The sequence below is a fragment of the Entelurus aequoreus genome, linkage group LG21 (genome assembly GCF_033978785.1).
Source record: "Entelurus aequoreus isolate RoL-2023_Sb linkage group LG21, RoL_Eaeq_v1.1, whole genome shotgun sequence".
NCBI lineage: Eukaryota > Metazoa > Chordata > Actinopteri > Syngnathiformes > Syngnathidae > Entelurus > Entelurus aequoreus.
Window position 1 is genome coordinate 32,122,138 of NC_084751.1, and position 24,977 is coordinate 32,147,114.

Genomic DNA, 24,977 nt, shown 5'->3' on the forward strand with positions numbered 1-24,977 from the left:
CAGTGTTACTCCATAGTTGCAAAAACACTTTATGTTTGAGTATTTCATGAAATACATAGGAGAAAATCTTAAGGTGTGGGTATGCTTACCTTGATGGTGTTGAAGTTAGCGGTTGTTTGAACAGCCATACGTATGTTCTATTGACAAAAAAAAGGCCGACAGTTTACAAGTTGATAGTATTTCACTTTTTAAAAGCTCAATTTACTGGAGCAAAAGCACCACAATACAGGAGGTAGTAAACGGTTAAATCACATCACAAATACTGGACTATCATTACATGCTCTACATGCACATTTGTTTCGTTAGCTCAAATCAGTGAGCCTAATGCTAATGGGTTTAGCAGGCTGATGCTAAAGCTAATAAATGTTTTTTTAAATTACCTTGTTTTTTGATTTCATGCTTTCTATGTTACTAACTTGCACTTAAGTAAAATTAATAATAACATTGTAACAAATATCACACTCATACATCATCACTCATATTTGAATAAATTACACTCATTCATCTAGGTCATTGTTTGGTTTGGTTTGTCAAAACCAAACAGTCTGGTTGCGATCGATTGAATGCCCTGAGAAAGCAGAGGAGCTAGTTAACTACATTACCTGTTGCTCTTCAAACTCTTTGTGCAGATCTGAATGTTTGTTATTTAAATGTTTACCTAAGTTTGAAGCAAAGGTGGTAATACTGTACCGCCACCTTTGGTGAGGCATGTTTTAAAGCAGAGCTTGCAGTGCGGCGTTTGCGTTTAAAACTTCACCTTAATCGTCAGTTTTGAAGGCAGTATAGTATTGTCATAATTCATTGGTACTACGGTACTTTATTAGTACCGGTATACCGTGCGACTCAATTTAGATGTTAACTGGCTGTCCAACTTTGCACAAGTGAACACGCTGCAGGATGGAGGCTTTATAGCTGAGATTTAAAATGCAAGCCAATATAATCAGATACCGGTACTTGTTTTTTTGCTGATATCGGACTGATATCCACTATTAATATCATATTGAGACACCCTTATTCAAGCATGTTGGAAGTAAACAAAGCATAAGCATTACTATTACATTAGGAGTATAGATATGCATATTGGTACAGTCAGAGATGGAAATGAAAAGAAAGTGACATGGCACTTATAAAAGCTACCTGGAATAATATAATCAGGACTTCAGGTTTGAAAAGATGACAAATATTTGTCTACTTTGTCTTTTTACACAGCAAACTATTGTTCTTGCATAGCCTTTGCAGACTTAAATGTAAGCCAATGTCCAACAAAAGAGGAGCAGTTCAGGAACAATTACCTTCCATGGAGATGCACCTTTGGAATCAGTTTCATCCTATCGAAGAAATAAGACTTGGTTATGGTAAATGTATATATTTTTCTTAAGTATCACATACAATATACAATGACATGCAATGTAGCTTACCATCTTGCCAGGCGCCGAACCTAACGCTTCTTGCTGCTGCAAAAGAAGAAAGAGCAAATGAAGGCACACTTGAAATGGAAGCAGTGAGACAGGTGAGTAAATCTTACCTGAGCTTGAACCACAGGTGCCTCCTCGGCCATGAGACCTTCAGACTCCAGCTCAGAAGCCACTCTGTTGATGTCCCTCAAGCGGGACTCATTGGCCTTCAGGTCCTGCAAAGCCACAAAACAACAAATATGTTTAATTTGCTGCCAGGCCACACCCACATTTTTCATCCATTTCATCTTATTAATAAGCCTTACTATTCTACTTAATTTAATCACGTTCTTTTGTGTAAGGACTATGGAAATGACCCAAAACGGCTGCTTAAAACAAACATGACTGTTTTTCTGTGTTTTGGTGCATGACTTCTTGGTTTTAAAAGGCGTTACTACACAGATGACAAAATGAGACTTTGTGAGATAAACTGGCAAATGTAACATCACTTGTCCAAAATAAAAAGTAAATGCGAGAAGGTGGCCTGCACAGCGGCCTAGTGGTTAGCATGTTAGCCACACACTCAGGAGATTGAGGGTTTGAATCTCCATTTGGGCATCTATGTGTATATGTGTTAATAAAACAAAAATAAAGAGGTGCAAAGTAAAAAGTGTACTTAAAGAAAAAGCAAGGCCAGCAACACTAGTGTCATCCTCTTGCCCATTGTCAGCTGGGATAGTCTACAGCTTACCAGTGACCATAATGAGTACAAGTGTATAACATTAATGGATATAAGAAGGTGTAAGACATTGTATTGTATGTGAATTTGTTATTTCTTTATGAACAAGCAGCATGGACACAAAACACTTTTACTTTCATTATAAAAGTAACATAAGTTTATGTTTGTATTTTTAAAACATTTTTTTTACAATTGTGGCCATCCTGATCCAATGTCAAAAACTGAATAAAATGTAATATTAATTTCAATAGAATCATTGAATGTTAGAACAAAAACAAAACATTTGTACATTGTTAGGGAATAGTACCTTCTGGAAATCGTCAAACTTCTTTTGTAGGACCTCCACCTGCTCCAGGTCTGAGCCCACCTCTTCGTTGGTGAGGGCATTCTCCTTCTCATTGATCCACTGTTGAAGCTCGTTTGCTTCGCGAAACAACATAAACTTCTTGCAGCTTTTCTCCAACATGTTCTTGCGTTTCTCGCCCAGGTCTAACAGCGTTCCATACCTGCCAAGACAAAAGCATTCAATTAACAAAAATAAATGCTTTGGCATAAAAACGCTGGCATGCAGTGTGTTTCTCCCATAATGAACATGGCTTCAACATAAATCACAATGAATGCATATTGTGTATGTCACCATTTCCAGCTCAAGCTGATGCTTATTGTTTCCATACCAACTTGATATGATCAAAGATCAAATTAGCCTTGCAATGCTTGGCTAATTGAATGTAGAAGAATACGAAGTGTGTTTCAAACGGAGTTGATAACAGCAAAATGACACATGGCAATAAATGACATCAGCACGCATGAGGGGATGACGGCAGATGTCCTATACTTGAAATAAATGATCGAAAATGACACAGGACTATAAAAGCTCTTCTATGTATTTTAAGCTGCCTACTACTTGACTAAAACACCAGATGTACATGGGATCCAAAGGGTTCTAAGAACAAAACATTTACGGTGGATAAGGGGGAAGGCAAGAAGAGAAGTAGTAAAAGCAAAAACTTAAAGAGGAACTGCACTTTTTTTGTAATTTTTGCCTATTGTTCACAATCATTATGAGAGACAAGATCACACCTGTCTTTTTTTTAGGATTCTAAAGATGATAAACAAAAGTGCTTGCAAAATGCGGCTAATGGGAGTCACCATTGTATCCTTCAAAGCCCTATAAAACAACTTCAAAACCCCCCATCAACATTGTATACACACATTGCAACTATATCTATAATGAGGTAACAGACACATACATAATAGTATGTAATATGTTCAATATTTACTGTATTTTGGTCATTTTAAGCATTACCTCAGCGCATTTAATTTCGTTTTCATAGTGGCAAACAAAAGTGCTTGCAAAATGCGGCTAATGGGAGTCACCATTGTATCCTTCAAAGCCCTATAAAACAACTTCAAAACCCCCCATCAACATTGTATACACACATTGCAACTATATCTATAATGAGGTAACAGACACATACATAATAGTATGTAATATGTTCAATATTTACTGTATTTTGGTCATTTTAAGCATTACCTCAGCGCATTTAATTTAGTTTTCATAGTGGCAAACAAAAGTGCTTGCAAAATGCGGCTAATGGGAGTCACCATTGTATCCTTCAAAGCCCTATAAAACAACTTCAAAACCCCCCATCAACATTGTATACACACATTGCAACTATATCTATAATGAGGTAACAGACACATACATAATATTATGTAATATGTTCAATATTTACTGTATTTTGGTCATTTTAAGCATTACCTCAGCGCATTTATTTTCGTTTTCATAGTGGCACACTTCCGACCTCCGGCAACAAATGTGTGTTCCTACTTCCAGAAGCAAACGCGAGTGCATTCTAATTAATCGCAGACTTGGTAACAGACAACAAAGACGAGTATTCCTAGAAAAAATGAGGATTCCCAACCTTATCTTTTTGAACATGAATATACAGAGGATGAACTGGTGGTTATAGACACGAACACGAAGAGAGGCTGAAACGTCGACATGACTGAACGGTATAAATCGGGAACTTGGAGCCAAGCTATGCCGACATAAGTGTTGTGCTTACCCAAAATCAATTGGAAACGTGGCCGCAACTGTCCTTTGAGTGAGTCACTATAATATTGATGATGACTGCTATTATAACTACACTACATACACTGTCGAACTAGTTGTGTACAAACAAAAATGAAATGTGGACTAATACTTTACAGATACTGTAATATGATTGTTCATGTTTTTCAGTCAGTACAGAGTGTTGTCCTATCCTATTGTGTTGTGCATTACAAATCAAAAGCCATTCAGCTGTTGACGCAAGAAGCTAGCTTACCTCTTGCTGTAGCTAGCAAGCCCCTTTAACCCAAGAAACCTAATGACACAGGACTATAAATACTATCTATTCGAAGCTGCCTACTACCGGTACTTGACTAAAACACCAGATGTACATGGGATCCAAAGGTTCTAAGAAAAAAACATACACGGTGGCTGAGGCGGACAGAAGACTGGGAATGCAAGAAGAGAAGCAGAGCAATAATTTAACCCAAGAAACCTAATATTGTCTTTCTGGCCAAGAATATTACATTGGATAGATATGACTTAATTGATAATAGCAGCATGTAACAAGTTTGATAGTTGCAACGAGTGAATATAGAGAAAGAGCATTTCAGGTCAGACTAAAAGCACCTAAATAGCTGACCGTTTTTCATTGGCCCTCAGCATTACCTAGAAATAAAATTAATTGTTAACAATTGTGGCACTTATACATTACACTAATTTATAATATATAATAATTTGTCACCAATAAAGCAACATTTATATAGCCTATAGTAACAGTATATTGACCTACAGCAGGGGTCACCAACCTTTTTGAAAGCAAGAGCTACTTCTTGGGTAGTGATTAATGCGAAGGGCTACCAGTTTGATACACACTTAAATAAATTGCCAGAAATAGCCAATTTGCTCAATTTACCTTTAACTCTATGTTATTATTAATAATTAATGATATTTACACTTAATTGAACGGTCTAAAAGAGGAGATAACACGAAAAAAAAGACAATTAAATTTTGAAACATAGTTTATCTTCAATTTCGACTCTTTAAAATTCAAAATTCAACCGAAAAAAAGAAGAGAAAAACTAGCTAATTCGAATCTTTTTGAAAAAATTGAAAAAATAATTTATGGAATATCATTAGTAATTTTTCCTGATTAAGATTAATTTTAGAATTTTGATAACATGTTTTAAATAGGTTAAATTCCAATCTGCACTTTGTTAGAATATATAACAAATTGGACCAAGCTATATTTCTAACAAAGACAAATCATTATTTCTTCCAGATTTTCCAGAACAAAAATTTTAAAATAAATTCAAAAGACTTTGAAATAAGATTTAAATTTGATTCTACAGATTTTCTAGCTTTGCCAGAATATTTTTTTTGAATATTAATCATAATAAGTTTGAAGAAATATTTCACAAATATTCTTCGTCAAAAAAACAGAAGCTAAAATGAAAAATTAAATCAAAATGTATTTATTATTCTTTACAATAAAAAAGATAAATTTACTTGAACATCGATTTAAATTGTCAGGAAAGAAGAGGAAGGAATTCAAAAGGTAAAAAGGTATATGTGTTTAAAAATCCTAAAATCATTTTTAAGGTTGTATTTTTTCTCTAAAATTGTCTTTCTGAAAGTTATAAGAAGCAAAGTAAAAAAATAAATGAATTTATTTAAACAAGTGAAGACCAAGTCTTTAAAATAATTTCTTGGATTTTTAAATTCTATTTGAGTTTTGTCTCTCTTAGAATTAAAAATGTCGGGCAAAGCGAGACCAGCTTGCTAGTAAATAAATACAATTTAAAAAATAGAGGCAGCTCACTGGTAAGTGCTGCTATTTGAGCTATTTTTAGAACAGGCCAGCGGGCTACTCATCTGGTCCTTACGGGCTACCTGGTGCCCGCGGGCACCGCGTTGGTGACCCCTGACCTACAGTATCTGTACCCAGCTTTTGTATCGTCTTTATTTTTATTTTTTGTTTGACAATTCTACCAGTTGGAGTATAAACTGCCAGCAGTTTGTAGTTTTTAATGTTTTCTTTGAAAAATCATTAAAGCTAAAAAAGCTAAGCAGTTTTTTGTGTTGATATTCTGCTCCCTTACTGTACTGAGGTATGTACTAAACCGTGACAATCCCATACCGTGTCTTCCAGTGTTCATTTTGACAGTAGATACTTAGTTTTAGTCATCATCTTTTGATTTTTATTTTTATTTTATTTTTTTTAATTACACAATATATTAGTCAGCTAAGATTACATACATTTAGTCGACTAAAACATACATTACAAGAGATAAGGCTTCTTTAAAGTTTCCTTAAAAGCACCTTTATTTAGACTACCTGCAAAGCATTTCTTTAACACAAACGTTGCCTGAACTTATGGTCAGGAATAATGCAGTTGGTAATTTTTTGCTCCACAGGTCAATTTGAATAATTATCGTTTAGGCACTTTTTCTATTTAGTTTTCTTCTACGTCTCTGGCAAAACAGGTGTGTATGTGTGTAGTGAAGCAAAGTTACGATGCATGCTGCCACACTTTTATCATTTGTTTATGCGCGTGGAAGAACCGGAAGCAGCAAAGATGCATTTGTGGCGGGGAAAATGTAATTTGTTCGTAAGAGTCCCCTCTAATTTATTAATACATAGGAAACACTGTATCTTCTCCCTCCTTTTGTTGCAAGCGCGGTGGACATGGTCATGATGACTCGTCTGCTAATGTCGTCATAGTTTCAAAAATATGTCCTCCTTTCAGTGTGTAAGTGCACAATTATTATGATGTGGAACTTGTTAAAATGCATAGTTTGGTTTTGGCCGTGGGAGATCCAACTTCCTAATCTCCCAAATAAAAGCATCTTATTGGTTACCCTTCATAACTCACTCCTGGCCCGTCTCACGTACGCTAGTAAAGACCTGCAATTCGATATACTCCAAACTTATCACACCTATCTACAAGATGAAATGAAATATTAATTGATTTAGTTTCTGTCAACATGTTTATCTCTTTTTTATTTGTTGACTAAAACATCATTTATTTTCGTCACAATCTTTTTAGCGTGCATTTGTTGTAATTAGTTAATCGTCTTATGTTAGGGGAAAATAGTTTGTTGACAATAAATAAGACGACAATCATTAGACAACGAAATTACCACTAGTGGCATCTGTAATCTGCACACATGATGTGCAGTTCAATTATTATCCTCTTGTTAGGGTCAGCAAGTTTCATATACATAAAAGGGGGCATTTTTAAGGAATGTTTGGGAGCCAACAAACATTCTGAAAAAGTGGTTTTGCCAAACACAACTTACAACAATGATACTTTGGTCAGTAAGTCATTGTTGACATGGCACACATACAGTAACAAAGCAATGGTTTCAGTGAGGGGTATACAAGAATGAGGGATGGGCAAACTTGATTTCTGATGGAGGAATTAGTTTTTTCACAATGTGAAGTTTGTTTTAATTAAATAAATACTTGGTAGGTTGACAACATAGAAAGTACAATTTGAATAGAAACACTATGAGGCCAGAATCTGTCACCATTCTGTCCTGCTGTTCTTCTTTGAATAAGAATTGTTGCAGCATTTTTGGTTTGGTTGAAATTGGATTTGAAGTGTGGAAAACACACTAAATTTGGTATCCTTCTGAAAGCAATGCAAAAAATAATAAAAGATAAAGTATGAATTGATTTGGTGGAATGCCCATTCCAAACAAGTGTGATAGAAATGTGGGAACAAGGAATACAGCACGGAAGTAGACACGAGTTCCTACTCACAGCTCTTCAACCTGCTTTGTGCGCATAGACACGCTGCAAGCCTCTTTGGTGACAAGCCTTACCAATACCAAGGCAAGATTACATTGTTAGATGCAGTCAAAGGACAGAAGAGGGAAAAGAGAAATGTTTTAATTGAAAAGAAAAAAGAAAAAAAAGTGTCTGAGGGGGAGAACTTTTTTTTTTTTAAAAGGCTGGTCTTACTGATTATCAATTTGGTCATGGCGAAGTCCAATGCTTCCATGGTCATCCAGAAGGTTTTCCCTGGAAGAGGACTGATTGGGATCCAGCTTCTTCACATATGCAGCAGGAACAAATCCCTGGCGGTCATTCACTTCGACTTTCCACCAGTCCTACAAAACAAAATAATGCTTTCAATAACACTTGCAAACAGAGCAGAGCTATCATAGCCTCCACAATGATACAGCTATCATTTTGGCAAAAAGGGCAATACTTATACATAATCCATAGCGGAACAGGTGGATGTCATCAGTAGAAATAATACAGCAACAAAACTAGAACATTAAGGACAAACGACTCTAAACCTCCAAGATTTCGAGCTTGTTTTGTGATTGGTGCGGCCTAAAATGTCAGCAGCTTTTACAAAAAGTTGCAGAAAAAGTTTCAGTGTTTTGAGGGTTATTCTTTTCATCAACATTCTCATGCTTGTTATTTTTACAAATTTTAGGCGTTATTAGTAATCTGAACCCAAAAAAGTGTAGGATGTCAACAAATCAAATTAATTGTGCTTTATTTGCACATTGAACTCAAGTGCAGAGCACATTTTTGAGCATTTACAGCAATCTATCAGCCCTCCAGTATCTGACAGGCCTTTTTCTAGGATTCCGGATTTCACGAATCCTACAGCACACCTAATGCACTGTTGTGCTGCAGCACAGTGGTTCAGAATCACTCTTTTAAAATATGACATTTTAACAAAATATCACAATCACTAAAGACATTGGTTTAAAAGATAACCCTCTAATATGGTTCAAAGGACATACATACTTAAAATGATTAAATCAATGATTAAGTGTTTATTTACATTGTGGTGTGTGATGTTACGTATTGCGTGTCATCAAGCAGATGTCATCTTTACCTTATTGGTGCTGTTCAAAAGGGTGAGAATGTCACCCTTCTTCATGGTAACTTCACGGGGGCTCTTCTCCTGGTAATCGTACAGGGCCAGAACAAGTTCCTTCCCAGTCTCATCATCGGTTGGTGCCACTTGTTGCTGGTCATTCAAAAAAGGAGTCACATAATTTTTTCTAAGTACAAAATGAAAGATAACATTTACATTTGTGCAAACATGAGGTAGTGTAATGTTTACCCTGCAAGTCACAGCCTGTTCATTCAGCCCCTTGATGCTACTTCCATAGGCACTCAGGTCAGACATCAGAGCCTCATGTTTCTTCAGTAAAGCCTGTAAAATACAAGTCATGAGCTGAGCTATCTTTGCAGCAAGAATATGACAAACTAGAAAAAAGACACACGGACATGACTTTTCCTCCAAAGTGTGTTCACATACCTCAGCAGAGTCTTCATCTTTACCATAGTCTATGCTCCCCACAATGGGTTCCTTCTCTCTCATCCAAGACTCCGCTTCATTGGCATCAGCAAAGTATTGCTGCGCCTGAAGAGAGTCTTCAAGGTCCTGCCTTCTCTGAAAGGCCTTGGACTTCAGAACATCCCAGCGTCCGTGTAGCTCAGACAGTTTTGCTTTTACTTCTGCACCAGCAAAGTGTCCTGAGGATGGCCACCCATATTGATTAAAATTTCAGGTAGCACACATTAAGTGGGTTACAAATGTAAATAAATACCTTCTTCTACCATGGCCTCTCCTTTCAAAGAGACTGCTTTTATACGAGGCTCATGACCAGTGATCTCAGCTTGGAGGGCCTGGTGCTTCTTCAGCAGATTCTGGACACCAATTAGATCTTTGCCTAAAGACACATTTTAGTTAAGACCTTTATCTGATCTGACCGTGAATCAAGGTTTTAAGTTGTGCTTTGCGATGAAATGATACATGCAGGGTGCTACAGTTTTTTGTAGCTTTCTACAGTCAAAGTCAAATCATTTCAACTGTATCACCTCATTCACACAACCATCAATCATACATACTACATAGACCTGCATTTACTGGTGCTTAATGAAAGAAACATGATCATACACTATCATATTGCATTCAAAGGAACGGGGGATTTGCATGTACTTGGTTTGACATGGTCCTAACTACTATTGATGCATGTCCACTGGCAAAAACTGCTTATACTAGGTGCTACTTACAGTACCTAGTCAGCCAGGGTTTAGAATACAGATTCTTTATTGGCAAACACTAAGGGCAAAAAGACAACAAGCTACGTTACTGCGACTGAAGCGTTCCATGTGGCACGTTTCTGGAAAATAAGTGTTACTGTTGTGAGTGCCCCAAACTAAGACTCTTGACGTATCTGCCAAAGCGATACGAGGCAGCTGCAGGTACACTCACAAATATGCACTCCCATTGTAAAACAAACGTACTGTGCAAATACATACTTAATATTGGCTTAATTACGCACAGATAGAAATTTTAGAAATGGAAGTTTTCAATTTACGCCTCGACTGACAGAGGCGCAGCTTTTGATTTTGGTAATTCTGTCTAGTTCGGGAGATTCATATTCAGTAGCTAAATCGGGAAACTACATTTTTAGAAACAGCTCCGAGTATCATACTGTGCAGTTTCACACAACTTTAAAAAAAATCTTCCTTCTCCTTGAACTGCCCCTTTATCGCGGTGGAGGGGTTTAAGTACCCGAGCTACGTTATATGTATCTGCTGGGACCCTTCTGAACAATTGCCAGGTGCCACATCCTACCCAGAAATTGGAAATCAAGGGCCCATCCTGCAGCCAGGCCAGGGGATTTGGCCAAACCACATGGGCTCATCACCAATTATCCCCCTCATTTTTCATGTGCATGAGATTTTAGTGAGCTAAATTCCTCACCATTTTAGTTGACTAAAATTACAGTAAATTTTGTCAACGAAAATATTAAGTATAAAGATAACGCATCTTTGAAGTTTTCCCGATACCACTTTTATTAAGGTTATTATAATTACTGTACAACGTAATAAATCAACACTGCATAACTTGGCATACACAGATGCATTTCATTAACTCTCAATATGGTGCATCACATTATTTCAGAATCAATTCAGACTAAGAGACTAATTAAAGCCTCAGAATTTTTTCCAGTTAATTTCCGAACGTGCATTCAATAGAGTGTAGGATGCAACGGAGCATATAGTCCATCATTTATTTGGCAAACGAGCTTGGTAGTGCTAGGTGCTTGGCGGGCTACAACGTTTCCACTTGCTCTGAGCGGCGTGTAAAATTAAATTGCATTAAGATAATTGTATTTATTTTACAGGAAATAATGGAAATGGAACACAACGTGTATTTGACGGTCAAATGTTAACATTAAGAATGTAATGAGCACTACTATAATATAGTGTTACATTATTAGTTGTATACATGAACTGTTGAGTGCATAACAAAAACAATAATTTGAACTATTATGTTCAATAACGTAACTATTTTCTGTTCCATCAATAAAATGTAATATGTACATTTTATCATGTAGGTCTACTATATATTTAGACAATTATGGCCAAACAAAAATATCACTGATCTATGTCTCGCATAGCTAGCTGTCTTTTTGTGTTCGCTTAAAAAATGACAAATCTGGTCTTTCGGGTTGTCAAGTTGTGCAATTAATAGCTGAACAGAACATCATCTGAACATCGATTAAAGTGAACTGTACAGGTATATGTTATGGCAGGTAAGCTCGGCTCAGCTCGCGGCATCATGGTCTACTACAAATGGTCTACATTTGTTTTTAAGTACCGGTAAGTGTTTTTTTTCCGGATATGTGGTATATTAAGCAGTGTTGCACCTGGTCTACCGTCTTAATAGTAATGGTAATTCAGTACAGTATGAGTCATTTTGAAATATTAGCTTCAGCCTTACTGTTGGGAAGATGTCACAATTGTTAGTCTGCAGATGGCGCTTCAAGTCGGTTGTATTTTTGCCAAATACATTGGATCCACAGGGTTAACAACATGTCTTGTTGTCTACCGTGGCAGAGGTGACGTGCGTCCATATGTCTTCTCTTATCTTTCTTCCCGGTGTAGAAGACATATTCTATTGATGTCGTGTATTGATTCTTGCTTTTGCGGGTGGATATCACCTTACAAAGAGGCCTGTTTTGATCGGATACCCATTGTGTTTTTACACCCGCCCGTCTCCCACATGCAACTGTGATTGGATATTTTGTCACACCCACTAAAAGACGAGATTAAATATGATTGGATTTTGTCTCTGTCTTGTTTTAATTCATTGACTAAATTGTCAATTAATTTCGTCATTGTTTTAGTCAACGTGCTTTTGTTTTCATTCGTTATCGTCCTGATTTCGTCAAGAGAAAATAGGTCGTTGACAATAACGAAGACAAACATTTTTAGTCAACAAAATTAACACTGGTTATTGATTATAATTGATATGTTGGCCACTGCGATGATGTGGCGATTTGACCAGGGTGTACGCGGCCTTCCATCCGAGTGCAGCTGGGATAGGCCCCAGGCCCCTGGGGACCCCAAAAGGGACAAGCGGTAGAAAATGGATGGAGGGATGAAAGTTTGTACCTCTGTTTGTAGATGCAGCTATGGGCTCTTTCTCGCGTATCCAAGTCTCCTCATCTTCAACATCTCTGAAAAGTTGCTGGAGGCGAAGAGAGTCAGCCAGCTTCTGTTTGCGTGCAGCCATGGGCTCACGAAGGGCTTCGTAACGAACTACTAAAGCGTCCTGTTTCTTCCGGATGTTATCAGCATCAAAGTGTCCAGCCTCTTGGAACTGTCGAGCTTGAATTATTATTCCATCAATGCGATCCTGATCAAAGCAAAAGATGTATACAATTAGTGTTTTAAACAAGTTACTTCATCGCAACTCATAATGGTCTATGGTTCATCATATACCTGGTGAGCAGTTACATCAGCTTCAAGAAGTGCATGTTTTTTCTGAAGATTTTGGACACTGGTTAGGTCTTTGCCATAGTCGTCTGAGGTCAAGTGGCCCTCAACCTCATAGAGCCAAAGCTCAATGTCCTCTACATTCCTGTTAAATTGCTGCTGTTGGTTGGCCTCACGGAGCTTGATGCCTAGAAAATGCAAGATATATACAGTATGATATACAAAGTATAATGCTGCTGCTGCATGTCTTAGTAATTAAAATATGTGTTTAAGCAGCACCTTTCAGCTCAGTGGCTTCCAGAAGTTTTTTCCACTGGGAGCTGACCTCTTCCATACGACAGGCCACCTCTGAGGAGGCGTAATGTTTTCGATCAAGCAACTCTTGGCCAGACTTTTGCAGAGCATCAATGCGGCTTTGATTAGCTGACAACTCTGCTTCAAAAGCTTGGTGTTTCTGCACCTTTCCTTGCAAGTTGGAAGGATCCTGTAGTCAAATGATCAAGTCGGAGGTCACAGGCCAGAACATTCAGCAAGACAAGTTCAATACCCCTCAGGCATCCACAAGAGCACAACACAAAATCAAAAACATCTTTGCACTACACAGCTCATTGTTAATGACCTTATATGCTTCATCACTGGCAGTCTTCATCTTCTCATTGATCCAGCTCTTGAGCTCATCAGAGTCTCTGAAGAACTGCTGAAGGTGGAAAGAATCCTCCAAGGCCGAGCGTCGAGACTGAGCACGCTCATGTAGGGCATTGCGACGACTGAGAAGCTAAAAATATAAAATTAATTTAGAAAAACCTTGTAGTCGAGGCAAAGGGGAGATTAAATGAGCAAGATGACACTTCTCTCTTACAGCGTCTCTGCGGGTAGCCACATCCTCTTTGGCATAATGCTTGTTCTGGATGAGTTTAGTTGCAAATTCATCTAAAGCCTGAGGATGTAGAGAGAAAAATTTGTTAACGTGCATCCTGGAATGCTATTGATAAATTTCCAGTAAACAATGAAATTCAATTACAGTGATCTTCTCTTCTTGAGCACTCAGTGACTTTTCAAAGTCTTCATGCTTCTTCAGCAGTGCCTCCACACTATCCAGGGAATCACCCAGATCTTCATTCAAAAGAAAAGCCTGAAAAGAGACGACATACCGTCAGGCATACATTGACAGTGCAGTTCTAAATACAGTGCAACCTGTTTTTGTCGACACAAAATGTCATGCTTTTGTTTTGAAGCTTGCTTTGCAGTGAACAGGAAGGCAGTGAGTACAGGTTTCAATGCTGTGCAACTGCCCCTTCTTTAAAGGGGTGTGAGCCTATTCCTGTCACGCTGCTCAGTGATGATGATTTAAGTTAACAACACTACACACGTCAACATAAACGGACCCAATTCTCATAGAAAAGACCCCATTGCCTCTCAAAGTTTGTCCGTTTATTTAGATCCTCATTAGGCAAATATACGCGCACGCGTGAAGCGTAGTCACTTTTTCTCAGTTACATTTACAGATTTATTAGGATAAAGCTCCTTAAGTCGCGATACAGAGAACAGGTGATGAATTGTAAACCATGTTAAATGACACGTCATGTAAATAACATTAACTAGGTATCCTGCTCTGCACTATATGGAAAAAAATAAGTAATTACTTCAACCAAGTTACCAAGATTTGTCATAACTACCTTCATTGTATTATTATCCAAGGTTGACTCAAGCCTAGGTAAATAATAACTTAAGTATAGCTGAAAATTAATTGTTTGTTCCAATTCAAAGTTACATCTAACAGACAGAATCTCACCTTGTCCAAAGTGAGAACACCACTCAGATTTCAGCAACCATTTTATTATTAAACCTTATTATATATGATATTATAAATAATCTTTTCAAGAGACAATATTGTAGAAATGACCCCATGTGACAAGATAAAACACTTGAAAGGATTATCAGTTTGGATAGTCAGGTTACCTCTTGTTTGCTCATCCAGTTGTCCACTTGCTCAGTGTCCCTGTAGAAGAGCTGGAGGTCCATGCACTGCTCATACTGCTGCCTGCGAAGTTCCCACAACTCTAACAGAGACTCCTTCTCTTCAGTAAGGACGCCCAGCTGCACACGATAAGATTGATTTGGGGAACATGGCCAACAACAGAATTAGGGATGCAGACTGTGCCTAAAATTTAACAATTTGAAGTTCAACCAGAATTTTTGTAAAAAAAACCTTGAAAAGTTCTATCAAAATACAAGACTTGAAAAAGAAACGTGTCGTTATGTTGTAATTTACCAGAGCTCAACTTGTGTGTTGAGAAAGTCTTACCTTTTCCTTGACTTCCTCAGAAGCGTAATGTGCTGTACTGAGCAAAGCCTGGCCAGCCTCATCAGTGGCTCTGAAGCTATCCTCATGGGCATCAATCTCTCCCTGCGCAATGTACACAAATCGTCACACTTTCAATGTCATCGTCCAAAGTTAACATGTGAACAAGCACATGTGTTACAAGGGACTTTACTTTATGCTCCTGATGGCGGTCCAGCAGAGCCTCAGCTCCAGCTACGTCATTAGCAAGTTCATCTGCATTAATGAGGGCCTTCATCTCTGTTACCCAGCTTGTCAGATCCCTGAAGTCTGCAGTAAAACGCTGCAGCCTGGAGATCAAGAAACAAGTCTCTCTTATGTACATAAACAAGTCTCTCTTATGTACATATAACAGCTGAGCTGAGGAACTTCTTCTACATCAAATCATCCTTGCCACATCAATGAGTTAGGTGCATGGTTTGCCTTTCATGTTTTGGCAGAATATTGATTGTGTTGGGATCGGCTGCTATTATGTGTGGTTTAAATGAGTAGTGGCATTTTTAACCCAAAAACGCTGAAACAACATGGATTAGTGTGAAAGGATCACTTGGCATTCAACCATACAGCCATGTCCTGGTATTTTACCGATAAGCATCATTCAGGCGTGCATGGCGCTCAGCAGCCAGACTGCGAATCCGCTCCCAATTTGTCACAAGTTCATCTTTCTTGAGGTGGATCTGCGAAGCATTTTGGGGATGTGTTTGCTGCAAATGCTCTGCATCACCGCCTAGTGTGTTGACCTGATGGATGGACAAAAGCAAAATTGTTACAGAAGTAACTTCTCTGACCTAATCTAATGTCAAATATTTCAGATACAAAGCCTTGCCTTATCTTCCAGAGCCGCCAAGTCTCTCTCCAGACCCTCATGTTTACGGATAAGTGCCTGCACACTGGCCAGATCACGTCCAAAGTCATCAGAACCCATCAGCTGCTCCTTCTCCTTAATCCAACTGATGGTCTCATCAACATCCCTATTGGTAAAATACACAACACCCCAATAAGATCACTGATGATAAACAGAGGCTTGAAGAATGACCATGGAAAGATATATTGATGGATATGTTTTCCCTACTGCTTACCTATTGAATCGCTGGACCTCAGCAGCTCCAAACAGCTTGCCTTGTCTCTGCTGGGCCAGACCCTTCAGGCGCTGCCAGGCAGCATTGACCTCATCCTGCTTGCAAACGATGAGTTCCACCTCAGGATGGTCCTCTTGTTTCAGTTTGGCCGCCAGCTGGTTCACTTCATTCACTCGCTCCTCGTGTGCTGCCAGGTCTGTCTGGAACTCCTCAAACTTCTTCTGCAGAAGCTCCACATGCTCAAGGTCTTGACCCAGCTCCTCAGATGTTGCTATGGCCTCCTGTGGAGTAAACATGTTTAAAGCATACAAAAAAACCTTACATTACCAACAGATCCGTCAAAGTTAATTTTAAAAGTGAATGCAAATTCTGTTGACTTTTCCTGCCAAGAGCACATTCTCAGCTAGCAATGTTGAAAAATCTCTACATAAAAAGGTTAAATTTGGAATGAAGGATTGTGTCATTTGTCATGCCAATAAACTTGATTACATTTAATTACTGAGGGCTAAATAAGAGCAATGGTAGTTACCCATCGACAATAAATAACTATTTATATAGCCCTTACTCACAAGTCACTCAAAGGGCTTCACAAACCGCAATGACAACCCCGATATGAACCCACATAAGGGCAATGACTAGTCTATAATGGTTTTAAAGTAGTGGTAAGTTGCAGCTAGGGATGTAACCATAAACTGTATTAATGATAACCACCAGACAGTTGAGATAGCCGTTTTAAATTATCGAAAACCCGTGATTGACAACTACACTTGGATAAACTAATGGACTGACTGGTGCCAGCTTGCTAGCTTAAATGCTAACATGAAAACAAGAGACCCTGCCATCATTCCCCATTTCGCAATGACATACCCTAATATAAACTTACTGTATATCAGGGGTCACCAACGCGGTGCCCGCGGGCACCAGGTAGCCCGTAAGGACCAGATGAGTAGCCCGCTGGCCTGTTCTAAAAATAGCTCAAATAGCAGCATTTACCAGTGAGCTGCCTCTATTTTTTAAATTGTATTTATTTACTAGCAAGCTGGTCTCGCTTTGCCCGACATTTTTAATTCTAAGAGAGACAAAACTCAAATAGAATTTGAAAATCCAAGAAAATATTTTAAAGACTTGGTCTTCACTTGTTTAAATAAATTCATTAATTTTTTTACTTTGCTTCTTATAACTTTCAGAAAGACAATTTTAGAGAACAAATACAACCTTAAAAATGATTTTAGGATTTTTAAACACACATACCTTTTTACCTTTTAAATTCCTTCCTCTTCTTTCCTGACAATTTAAATCGATGTTCAAGTAAATTTATTTATTTTATTGTAAAGAATAATAAATACATTTTAATTTAATTCTTCATTTTAGCTTCTGTTTTTTCGACAAAGAATATTTGTGAAATATTACTTCAAACTTATTATGATTAAAATTCGAAAAAATTATTCTGTTTCAAGTTTTTATAGTTTATATAAAACTATAAAAACAAATCTAGAAAATCTGTAAAATCAAATTTAAATCTTATTTCAAAGTCTTTTGAATTTCTTTTAAAATTTTTGTTCTGGAAAATCTAGAAGAAATAATGATTTGTCTTTGTTAGAAATATAGCTTGGTCCAATTTGTTATATATTCTAACAAAGTGCAGATTGGATTTTAACCTATTTAAAACATGTCATCAAAATTCTAAAATTAATCTTAATCAGGAAAAATTACTAATGATGTTCCATAAATTATTTTTTAAATTTTTTTCAAGAAGATTCGAATTAGCTAGTTTTTCCTCTTCTTTTTTTCGGTTGAATTTTGAATTTTAAAGAGTCGAAATTGAAGATAAACTATGCTTCAAAATGTAATTGTCATTTTTTTCGTGTTTTGTCCTCTTTTAAACCGTTCAATTAAGTGTAAATATCATTAATTATTAATAATAACATAGAGTTAAAGGTAAATTGAGCAAATTGGCTATTTCTGGCAATTTATTTAAGTGTGTATCAAACTGGTAGCCCTTCGCATTAATCAGTACCCAAGAAGTAGCTCTTGGTTTCAAAAAGGTTGGTGACCCCTGCTGTATATAAACAGATTGCTGTCTGAGCGAGAAAGATATTAAATTGTGCACATTGACCCTACACATTGACTCTACAAGCAGTGTGATTGTTTTATAGTCAGAGGAATACGAGACGGAAGTGTTTTTACGGTGCTTTCAAGAAACCGCTGAAAAGAGTAGGACGACACAACGACCGACAGAATTAATAAATAATGAATAATAATAAGAGATTGTATTTGTTATGCACTTTTCATTTAAATACATCATAAAGTGCTACAATACAAAACCAATATTCAAAACAATAAAAGCTTAGCCATTAAAACGGATACAATGCTAAGACTAAAACACTATTGGTGAAGCATAATAAACACAAATAATGCAAAATAGAGGGGTTTTTAACAGCGTGTTATTTTAGTTATTTAAAAAAACTTGATCAAGAGATTTCAGTGTGTGTTAAGTGCTTTTTAAACACATTCAGCATACTACGATAATGTTAACCGTAATCATTTTGGTTACGATAACCGTGATATGACATTTTGTTGACATTGAAGCACTCGTTGAGAGGGAACACCAAATTACAATACACCAATATCTCAGTGTGTAGATTTCAGGGTGTGCAGAATCAAGCACCTATATAAAGTAAAACACTGATACTGCATACCTTATCACTGATCCAGCCCAGGGCATCTTCACACTCCCGAATGTACTGGACTAGTTTTTGTGCATGTAGGAGATGCATCCCCTTCTCTTTTGTCCTGAGCAGCAGGAGCTCCCAAAGACGGCGAAGCTCCTCCAGGCGGTTCTAGTCCGAGAAAAGGATGATGAAAATAGGTTACCAAACTCAAATGAATTTTGTGTTTATTTGAATAGAATTTACTACTAATTTAGAAGCAAAAAAATGTGTCAAAGATTCCAGTTCCACAGCATCCAAAAAAGATTATCCACACCAACCACACCTACCAGAAGATACTCAGCTGTATCAACACTTGAAACTATCGGTCTCTGTTGAGTCCGGTAGGGCGTGTAGGACTGGGTAAGACGTTTGTGTCAAAATAAAAATGTTCTGTCCGTTCATGGGCACAGTGCATAGTAGACTATCTTACACTAATAAATAAATCATGTCTTACTCGAATGGTCTCAGAAGCAAAATGGCCTTCTGTGATCATCAGACTTCCAGTGTCGTTCAGCTTGATGATGGCCCCGGCATTGGCCTGAACTTCAGCCTCAAAAGCCTGATGTTTCTGCAGCTTACCCTGAAAAACAAATTGTTAATGACATGGATATAAATGTGATGTGGAAATATTTAACGGAATGATTTGTAAATATAATTGCTTCTAATCAACTATTGGGCAGAGCTTAAATTGACTGTCCTATTAAGTGTTTTTCAAAAGTAAAGCCTATTTAAAATGAATAGAACAAACCAGCTCAATACAAGTGATGCACGCCAGTGTGTCCTTGGTTTATGAAGTTCTGTGTTATGAGGTTTCGTAGTTACAAACGCAGTTCCATAAATTAAATAAAAACTTCATTTTTGGCTATTAAACACAAGTTTTGCTCCAGAATTAGTATCAGAGCGTGGCAAAAGAAATTCAATGGCATAGCGCAGTTATAAAGCCTTTGCCCTTTTGCTAAAGTACACTCGGAAGAATAAAAATCGCTTATTAACTCACTTTTTGTACTTCATGATGTCTCCCAAGCATGAGGCACACTAGTCTGGTGGCAATGCCATGAATTATTTTAAATGCATTGCATAACTAAGGTTTAAAGAGCCATATGTAGTAATGTGGCCAGAAATGGTACTGCAATACGGTCAAAATTATGTAGTCCCTTCCCACTCTCCATGACTGAGGTTGCCAGATACGCAGCCGAATCCGAATCCTACTCCAAGGACCTTCAAATGGCAATCGACGAGTCCTATGCTGTAGGTTTCTCTTGTTTATGCTTCTTGCAAGATGGTTTACAAAGTAATTATGCCACATTTTACTGATGTCGATTAGCCAAATGTATTTGTAAAGTTACGCAGCAATATTTTCGTCGGGAATCGGGACATATTGTTGGCATTAACCTGCTAAATGTCTAGTTTGACCGCACGGACCACCATCGAAATAATTATATATATACCTATATATCGCACAGGCCTACTTTGATGACAAGTCAAGGCTAAAAGTAAAATAACCGCCACATTTCATTCAGAATAACTCCATGTTGCATCCAATCTGACGCACTGCATTCTCTTCCATGTATGCACATCACCATCTTTCAGTGCAGAGTGCGATTCTATGAGCTCACCCACATTACGCAAAAACCATGTTACGCATAAATCATATGGCCTACTACCATGTCAATACACAAAGTAGAAAATCATTACATGTAATGCATTATTTTGTGCCAAGCAAATACCACCCCATGTATTTAATGCACATACAGTACCAGAAACCCCAATTAGCCGTGCTAATGTTGGAACACATTTCCTCAGCGTATCAGCATATTGAGAACAAAATAGGCGCTGACACTATCCATATCCACATAGGTTTTAATTTGTTGAAAATTCACTTCTCCCTGTTAGTTGGATGACACATCGACATACAGGCTCACGGGCATATATTTCCCCCGTTAGCCTATATGTTGATGTGTATTTGACCGGGCTAGCATGCCAAGCATTCGTTGCACGAACATACTAGCTTTGTTAGACAAGATCATAGACTGTATTGGACAATATAGTTTACATACGAACTGTCCATTTCCATTTATTACTAGTAATAAGAAAACGTAAATGCCAGTCTTACCTATCAAGGAGGAAATTAGCAAGTTTGGCGTCAGATGAAAACATCTTCTCCGCCTTCAATCGTCTACAATACATATCCTCGTTTTGTTCCTGGCTTTGTCATGAATAAGTTGAGAATCGGAACGACACCTTTTAGAGCTATTAAGGTCTGAGATGTTTTGTAACTTTACCAGTGGCAGTAGTTCGAAGAATAGGGCGGTGCCTAACTGGCTACATGGATGTGACACACTCACAGACTTCTTAATTGGTCAAACGGTGGAGGGCGGGGCATTGAAATTAAAACAACAATATTTCGAGGCTGTAAATCAAATTTGAAATGAGAATAACCCGGCTGAACTACCGTTATCAGTTATAAAGGTATTCGAAAATAACATGATTTATTAATGCCTTTTGAAATATCAGGGCCATTTAATGATGACTTGACATTAAATTATTACATATGGCACCTTTAAGGTGAAGCTGGTGGAGGGAATGATAAAACAGCAATTAAGTTGCCTGGTGTGTCGGCAGAGATTATGAAAAAGATAAAAGGTAGTAATTTTTCTCTTTTTTTTCCTACACCGTCAATTCATTCTTGTATATGATCTTTTCATTTCAGTACTTTATGTCCTTAATGTGTTCAGTGTAAGGACTAGAGTGTAATTTAGTCCCCAATAGGGTTGTATGGTATTCCGGTATTAAAAAAGTACCACGGTGCTAATGAATTAAAAACAATACGATACTGTTTTTGAAAAAATACCGGTACTTTTTTTTCATACACATGCTGCCGTGCAGCGGTGACGTAAAGATACGAGGCGCATGATGTTAAGTGTGTCAGCACACAGAGCCGAGAGCGCATACAAGAAGAAACAGTTTTAAAAGGAAGAAATGGCAAAAAACGGCAATCCTACTGGTTTTTAAAGAGGGTGCGTAAGGCGCAATATGGAGGTACATGGGCTTCAGAACTATCAATAAAGATTACTCTTTAAATACGGAAGTGCTGCTGCTTTAAAACATGCCTCTCCAAAGGTTACACAAATGTAAGTTGTTGGAATACCTTTACATTGTGCTGAGCATAACTAATAATAAATAATAGGCCAGAAATACCTGCAGGTTCGACGGGTCCTTGTAGTTCTCATCAGAGGCAATTTGCAACTTCTCCTGGATCCACTTCTCCAGCTCATCTGCATCGCGGCGGAAGAACTGGAAGCGGTAAGAGTCTTCCAGCTTCTGACGCCGCATAATGGACAGGTCCTTGAAGCGCCTGTAGCGGTCCAGGACCTGCTGCCGGCGCTCCTGGATGTCTTCGGCAGTCTCCAGAACTTTAACTCCTGCAGTCTCCATTTTCTTCTAAAAAAAAATACCATACATATTAGTAAACAAAACATATTATTGTACACAGAATAAAAAATCTTAATCTATGAGGATGACAAAATTGTCTGCTGGACATGTAATAATTTCTCAAATGGAAACAAAGTCATTGTGTATCGACAGTGTCTATCCATCCATGGGATTTTCTTCTGGATTCTGTTAAACCGAAGAGTCATCTAACTGTTGCAATTGTTGTTGTTTTACTGGGGAAAAGTATGGAATGAAAAATAACCTAAATAAAGTAAATATTCTTACATTTGTTTGACTGGTCCATATTGGGAAGCATTCTATTGTTGACCTGTATATACTGTTATAAACAATCTTTGGGGCAGACACAAAAGCCCCCAAAAAAAGAAATACAATTAACTCTATAAACCATACTAGTGTGAGTACAGGTCGAGTGTTACGTTTTACTACATATAATACATATTTAGAGGTGATGTCAAACTACAGTACTTGATGTAGAGCAGCGACTATACACTTATTGCTCTTCTAAATAAAACCTCTCTCCACCTATAGAAGTGACTTGGTAGTACAACACTTAATACATGGTAGTTAGTGTAAATTAACTTGAATGTGAGATTATATTTAATACAAGATACAAACATATACATACAAGACAGGGTTTCCCCTTATTGTAATTAACAGTGCCGACCCGCCACACCTTACTTAAAAAGGTGGTGGTGGTGGGGGGTTTTCTACATGAAAATAAATTAAATAATATGATGCATTGTAGCCTCCAGAAGAAGTCACACAAAGTATGAAACTCTTTTTAACTTATATTTCCAATCTTATGCTAGCAACAGGCCCAATTCTAACACGTATTCCTTCCCGTGCACACGTCTGTCTACGCGCTTGTGTGCTGTCAGGACACACAACACTTTCTCATTATCCGACAATTCTTTTTAAGGCACGGTGTGTTCACAACCATGGAAACAATAAACATAAATAACACACAAACATGAACAATAACACCAGCAGGTTGTTAAATGGATATACAGTACAGGCCAAAAGTTTGGACACACCTTCTGATTCAATGCGTTTTCTTTATTTTCATGACTATTTACATTGTAGATTGTCACTGAAGGCATCAACAAGTGGAGTTATGTACTTAACAAAAAAAGGTAAAATAACTGAAAACTTGTTTTAAATTCTAGTTTCTTAAAAATAGCCACCCTTTGCTCTGATTACTGTTTTGCACACTCTGGGCATTCTCTCGATGAGCTTCAAGAGGTAGTCACCTGAAATGGTTTTCACTTCACATGTGTCATAGTTCTGATGCCTTCAGTGACAATCTACAATGTAAATAGACATGATAAATAAAGAAAACGCATTGAAATGAGAAGGTGTGTCCCAACTTTTGGCCTGTACTGTATATATCACCTGTTATTTGCGCACTATTGACTAGTGATGCATTGAAAATTCAGCTGCGGAAAAAAGACTAAAATGTACACAATACGCATGGGATTTTCTGGAGTGGAGGCAGCATGACTGCGATGTGGATGTACTTTAATATATCCGAGATATACTCGCGGACAGTGATCTACAAAATGTCCAATGTGCAAATATTAAGAGAACGTTGGCGTCTTTGGAGAGAAGGCTCGTAGTAGCGTGAAGCAAGTGTGACGGTAGACTCGCTGCAGCTCTAGCTGTTCATCGAGGACATCGAGGGACAGTCTCCAATAACACCAGAAAAAGGATGCTTTATTTGTTGCTAGTCATTTTTACTAAAGAAAAGTCACGAAAAGGATTGGAGAAGTCTGGAAACGTGAAAAATTCATGCTATCATATCACACTTGTATTTTTCTGGTTTTGTATGTTTCTGTCTATTTGACTTATTTGCACTTTTGTAGACAAAAATTGGTCCGAATATAGTTTTCAGGGTACAAAAACATAGTATGTAATTATACTCTCCAGTGTATCAGCCTGTTTGACTTACATTTTCCATAATATTGAAGTACGATGGGAAACGGACATAGCCAGGAATTATTTTACCCAGGAAAATAAATAAAAGTTTGATGGTAATGGGCTTATGTTTAAAATGGTCATTACAAAATAGTTGCCTTGGTTGGAATCACATACAGTATAACTTTTCTACATACCCAAAGCTCTTTACACTGAACCCATCATTCATTCACTTCAAAAAGTGTTGGTGGGAAGCATGTGTCGTTATTATAAAGTGCCATGTGGCTTCTTTTTTAAACGCCACATGTGTACACCACTGTGGGTGATACAAGATAGGACAACGCGCTCTACCTCCTGAGCCATTGCCGCGCCACACCTTTATCATCAGATTGTAAAGCAAGTTCAGCACATTCCATCGACAGCTGACCTTTAATATGTGACTGGCTTTGCAATTTGAAAGACAAAAGCAAGGCGGAAGAATGGATGAGCGTGAACAGTGCAACTTGTTAGTCAGCAGATAAAAA

At 37.7% G+C, this 24,977-nt stretch overlaps 1 protein-coding gene across 5 annotated transcripts in view; it reads right to left on the minus strand.

Moving 5' to 3' along the window:
* sptan1 (spectrin alpha, non-erythrocytic 1) overlaps window positions 1-24,977 on the minus strand; it is a 70,442-nt gene that overhangs the window by 35,062 nt on the left and 10,403 nt on the right. For 2 of the 5 annotated variants that reach the window (XM_062031493.1, XM_062031491.1), the window contains exons 2-27: window positions 22,285-22,527; window positions 19,541-19,666; window positions 19,075-19,215; window positions 16,376-16,656; window positions 16,123-16,267; window positions 15,882-16,036; window positions 15,451-15,586; window positions 15,261-15,362; window positions 14,915-15,052; window positions 13,977-14,087; window positions 13,815-13,892; window positions 13,575-13,730; window positions 13,235-13,439; window positions 12,962-13,143; window positions 12,632-12,875; window positions 9,772-9,894; window positions 9,480-9,697; window positions 9,282-9,374; window positions 9,051-9,185; window positions 8,156-8,304; window positions 7,955-8,011; window positions 2,441-2,639; window positions 1,526-1,630; window positions 1,419-1,454; window positions 1,293-1,328; window positions 90-137 (exon numbers count right to left, since the gene is read on the minus strand). In XM_062031493.1, coding sequence (XP_061887477.1) covers window positions 90-137; window positions 1,293-1,328; window positions 1,419-1,454; window positions 1,526-1,630; window positions 2,441-2,639; window positions 7,955-8,011; window positions 8,156-8,304; window positions 9,051-9,185; window positions 9,282-9,374; window positions 9,480-9,697; window positions 9,772-9,894; window positions 12,632-12,875; window positions 12,962-13,143; window positions 13,235-13,439; window positions 13,575-13,730; window positions 13,815-13,892; window positions 13,977-14,087; window positions 14,915-15,052; window positions 15,261-15,362; window positions 15,451-15,586; window positions 15,882-16,036; window positions 16,123-16,267; window positions 16,376-16,656; window positions 19,075-19,215; window positions 19,541-19,666; window positions 22,285-22,521 — 3,636 coding nt within the window. In that variant the 5' untranslated portion in view covers window positions 22,522-22,527. The remainder of the gene's footprint in view (window positions 1-89; window positions 138-1,292; window positions 1,329-1,418; window positions 1,455-1,525; window positions 1,631-2,440; window positions 2,640-7,954; window positions 8,012-8,155; window positions 8,305-9,050; window positions 9,186-9,281; window positions 9,375-9,479; window positions 9,698-9,771; window positions 9,895-12,631; window positions 12,876-12,961; window positions 13,144-13,234; window positions 13,440-13,574; window positions 13,731-13,814; window positions 13,893-13,976; window positions 14,088-14,914; window positions 15,053-15,260; window positions 15,363-15,450; window positions 15,587-15,881; window positions 16,037-16,122; window positions 16,268-16,375; window positions 16,657-19,074; window positions 19,216-19,540; window positions 19,667-22,284; window positions 22,528-24,977) is intronic. The other 3 variants (XM_062031496.1, XM_062031495.1, XM_062031492.1) reach the window with 2 other exon arrangements.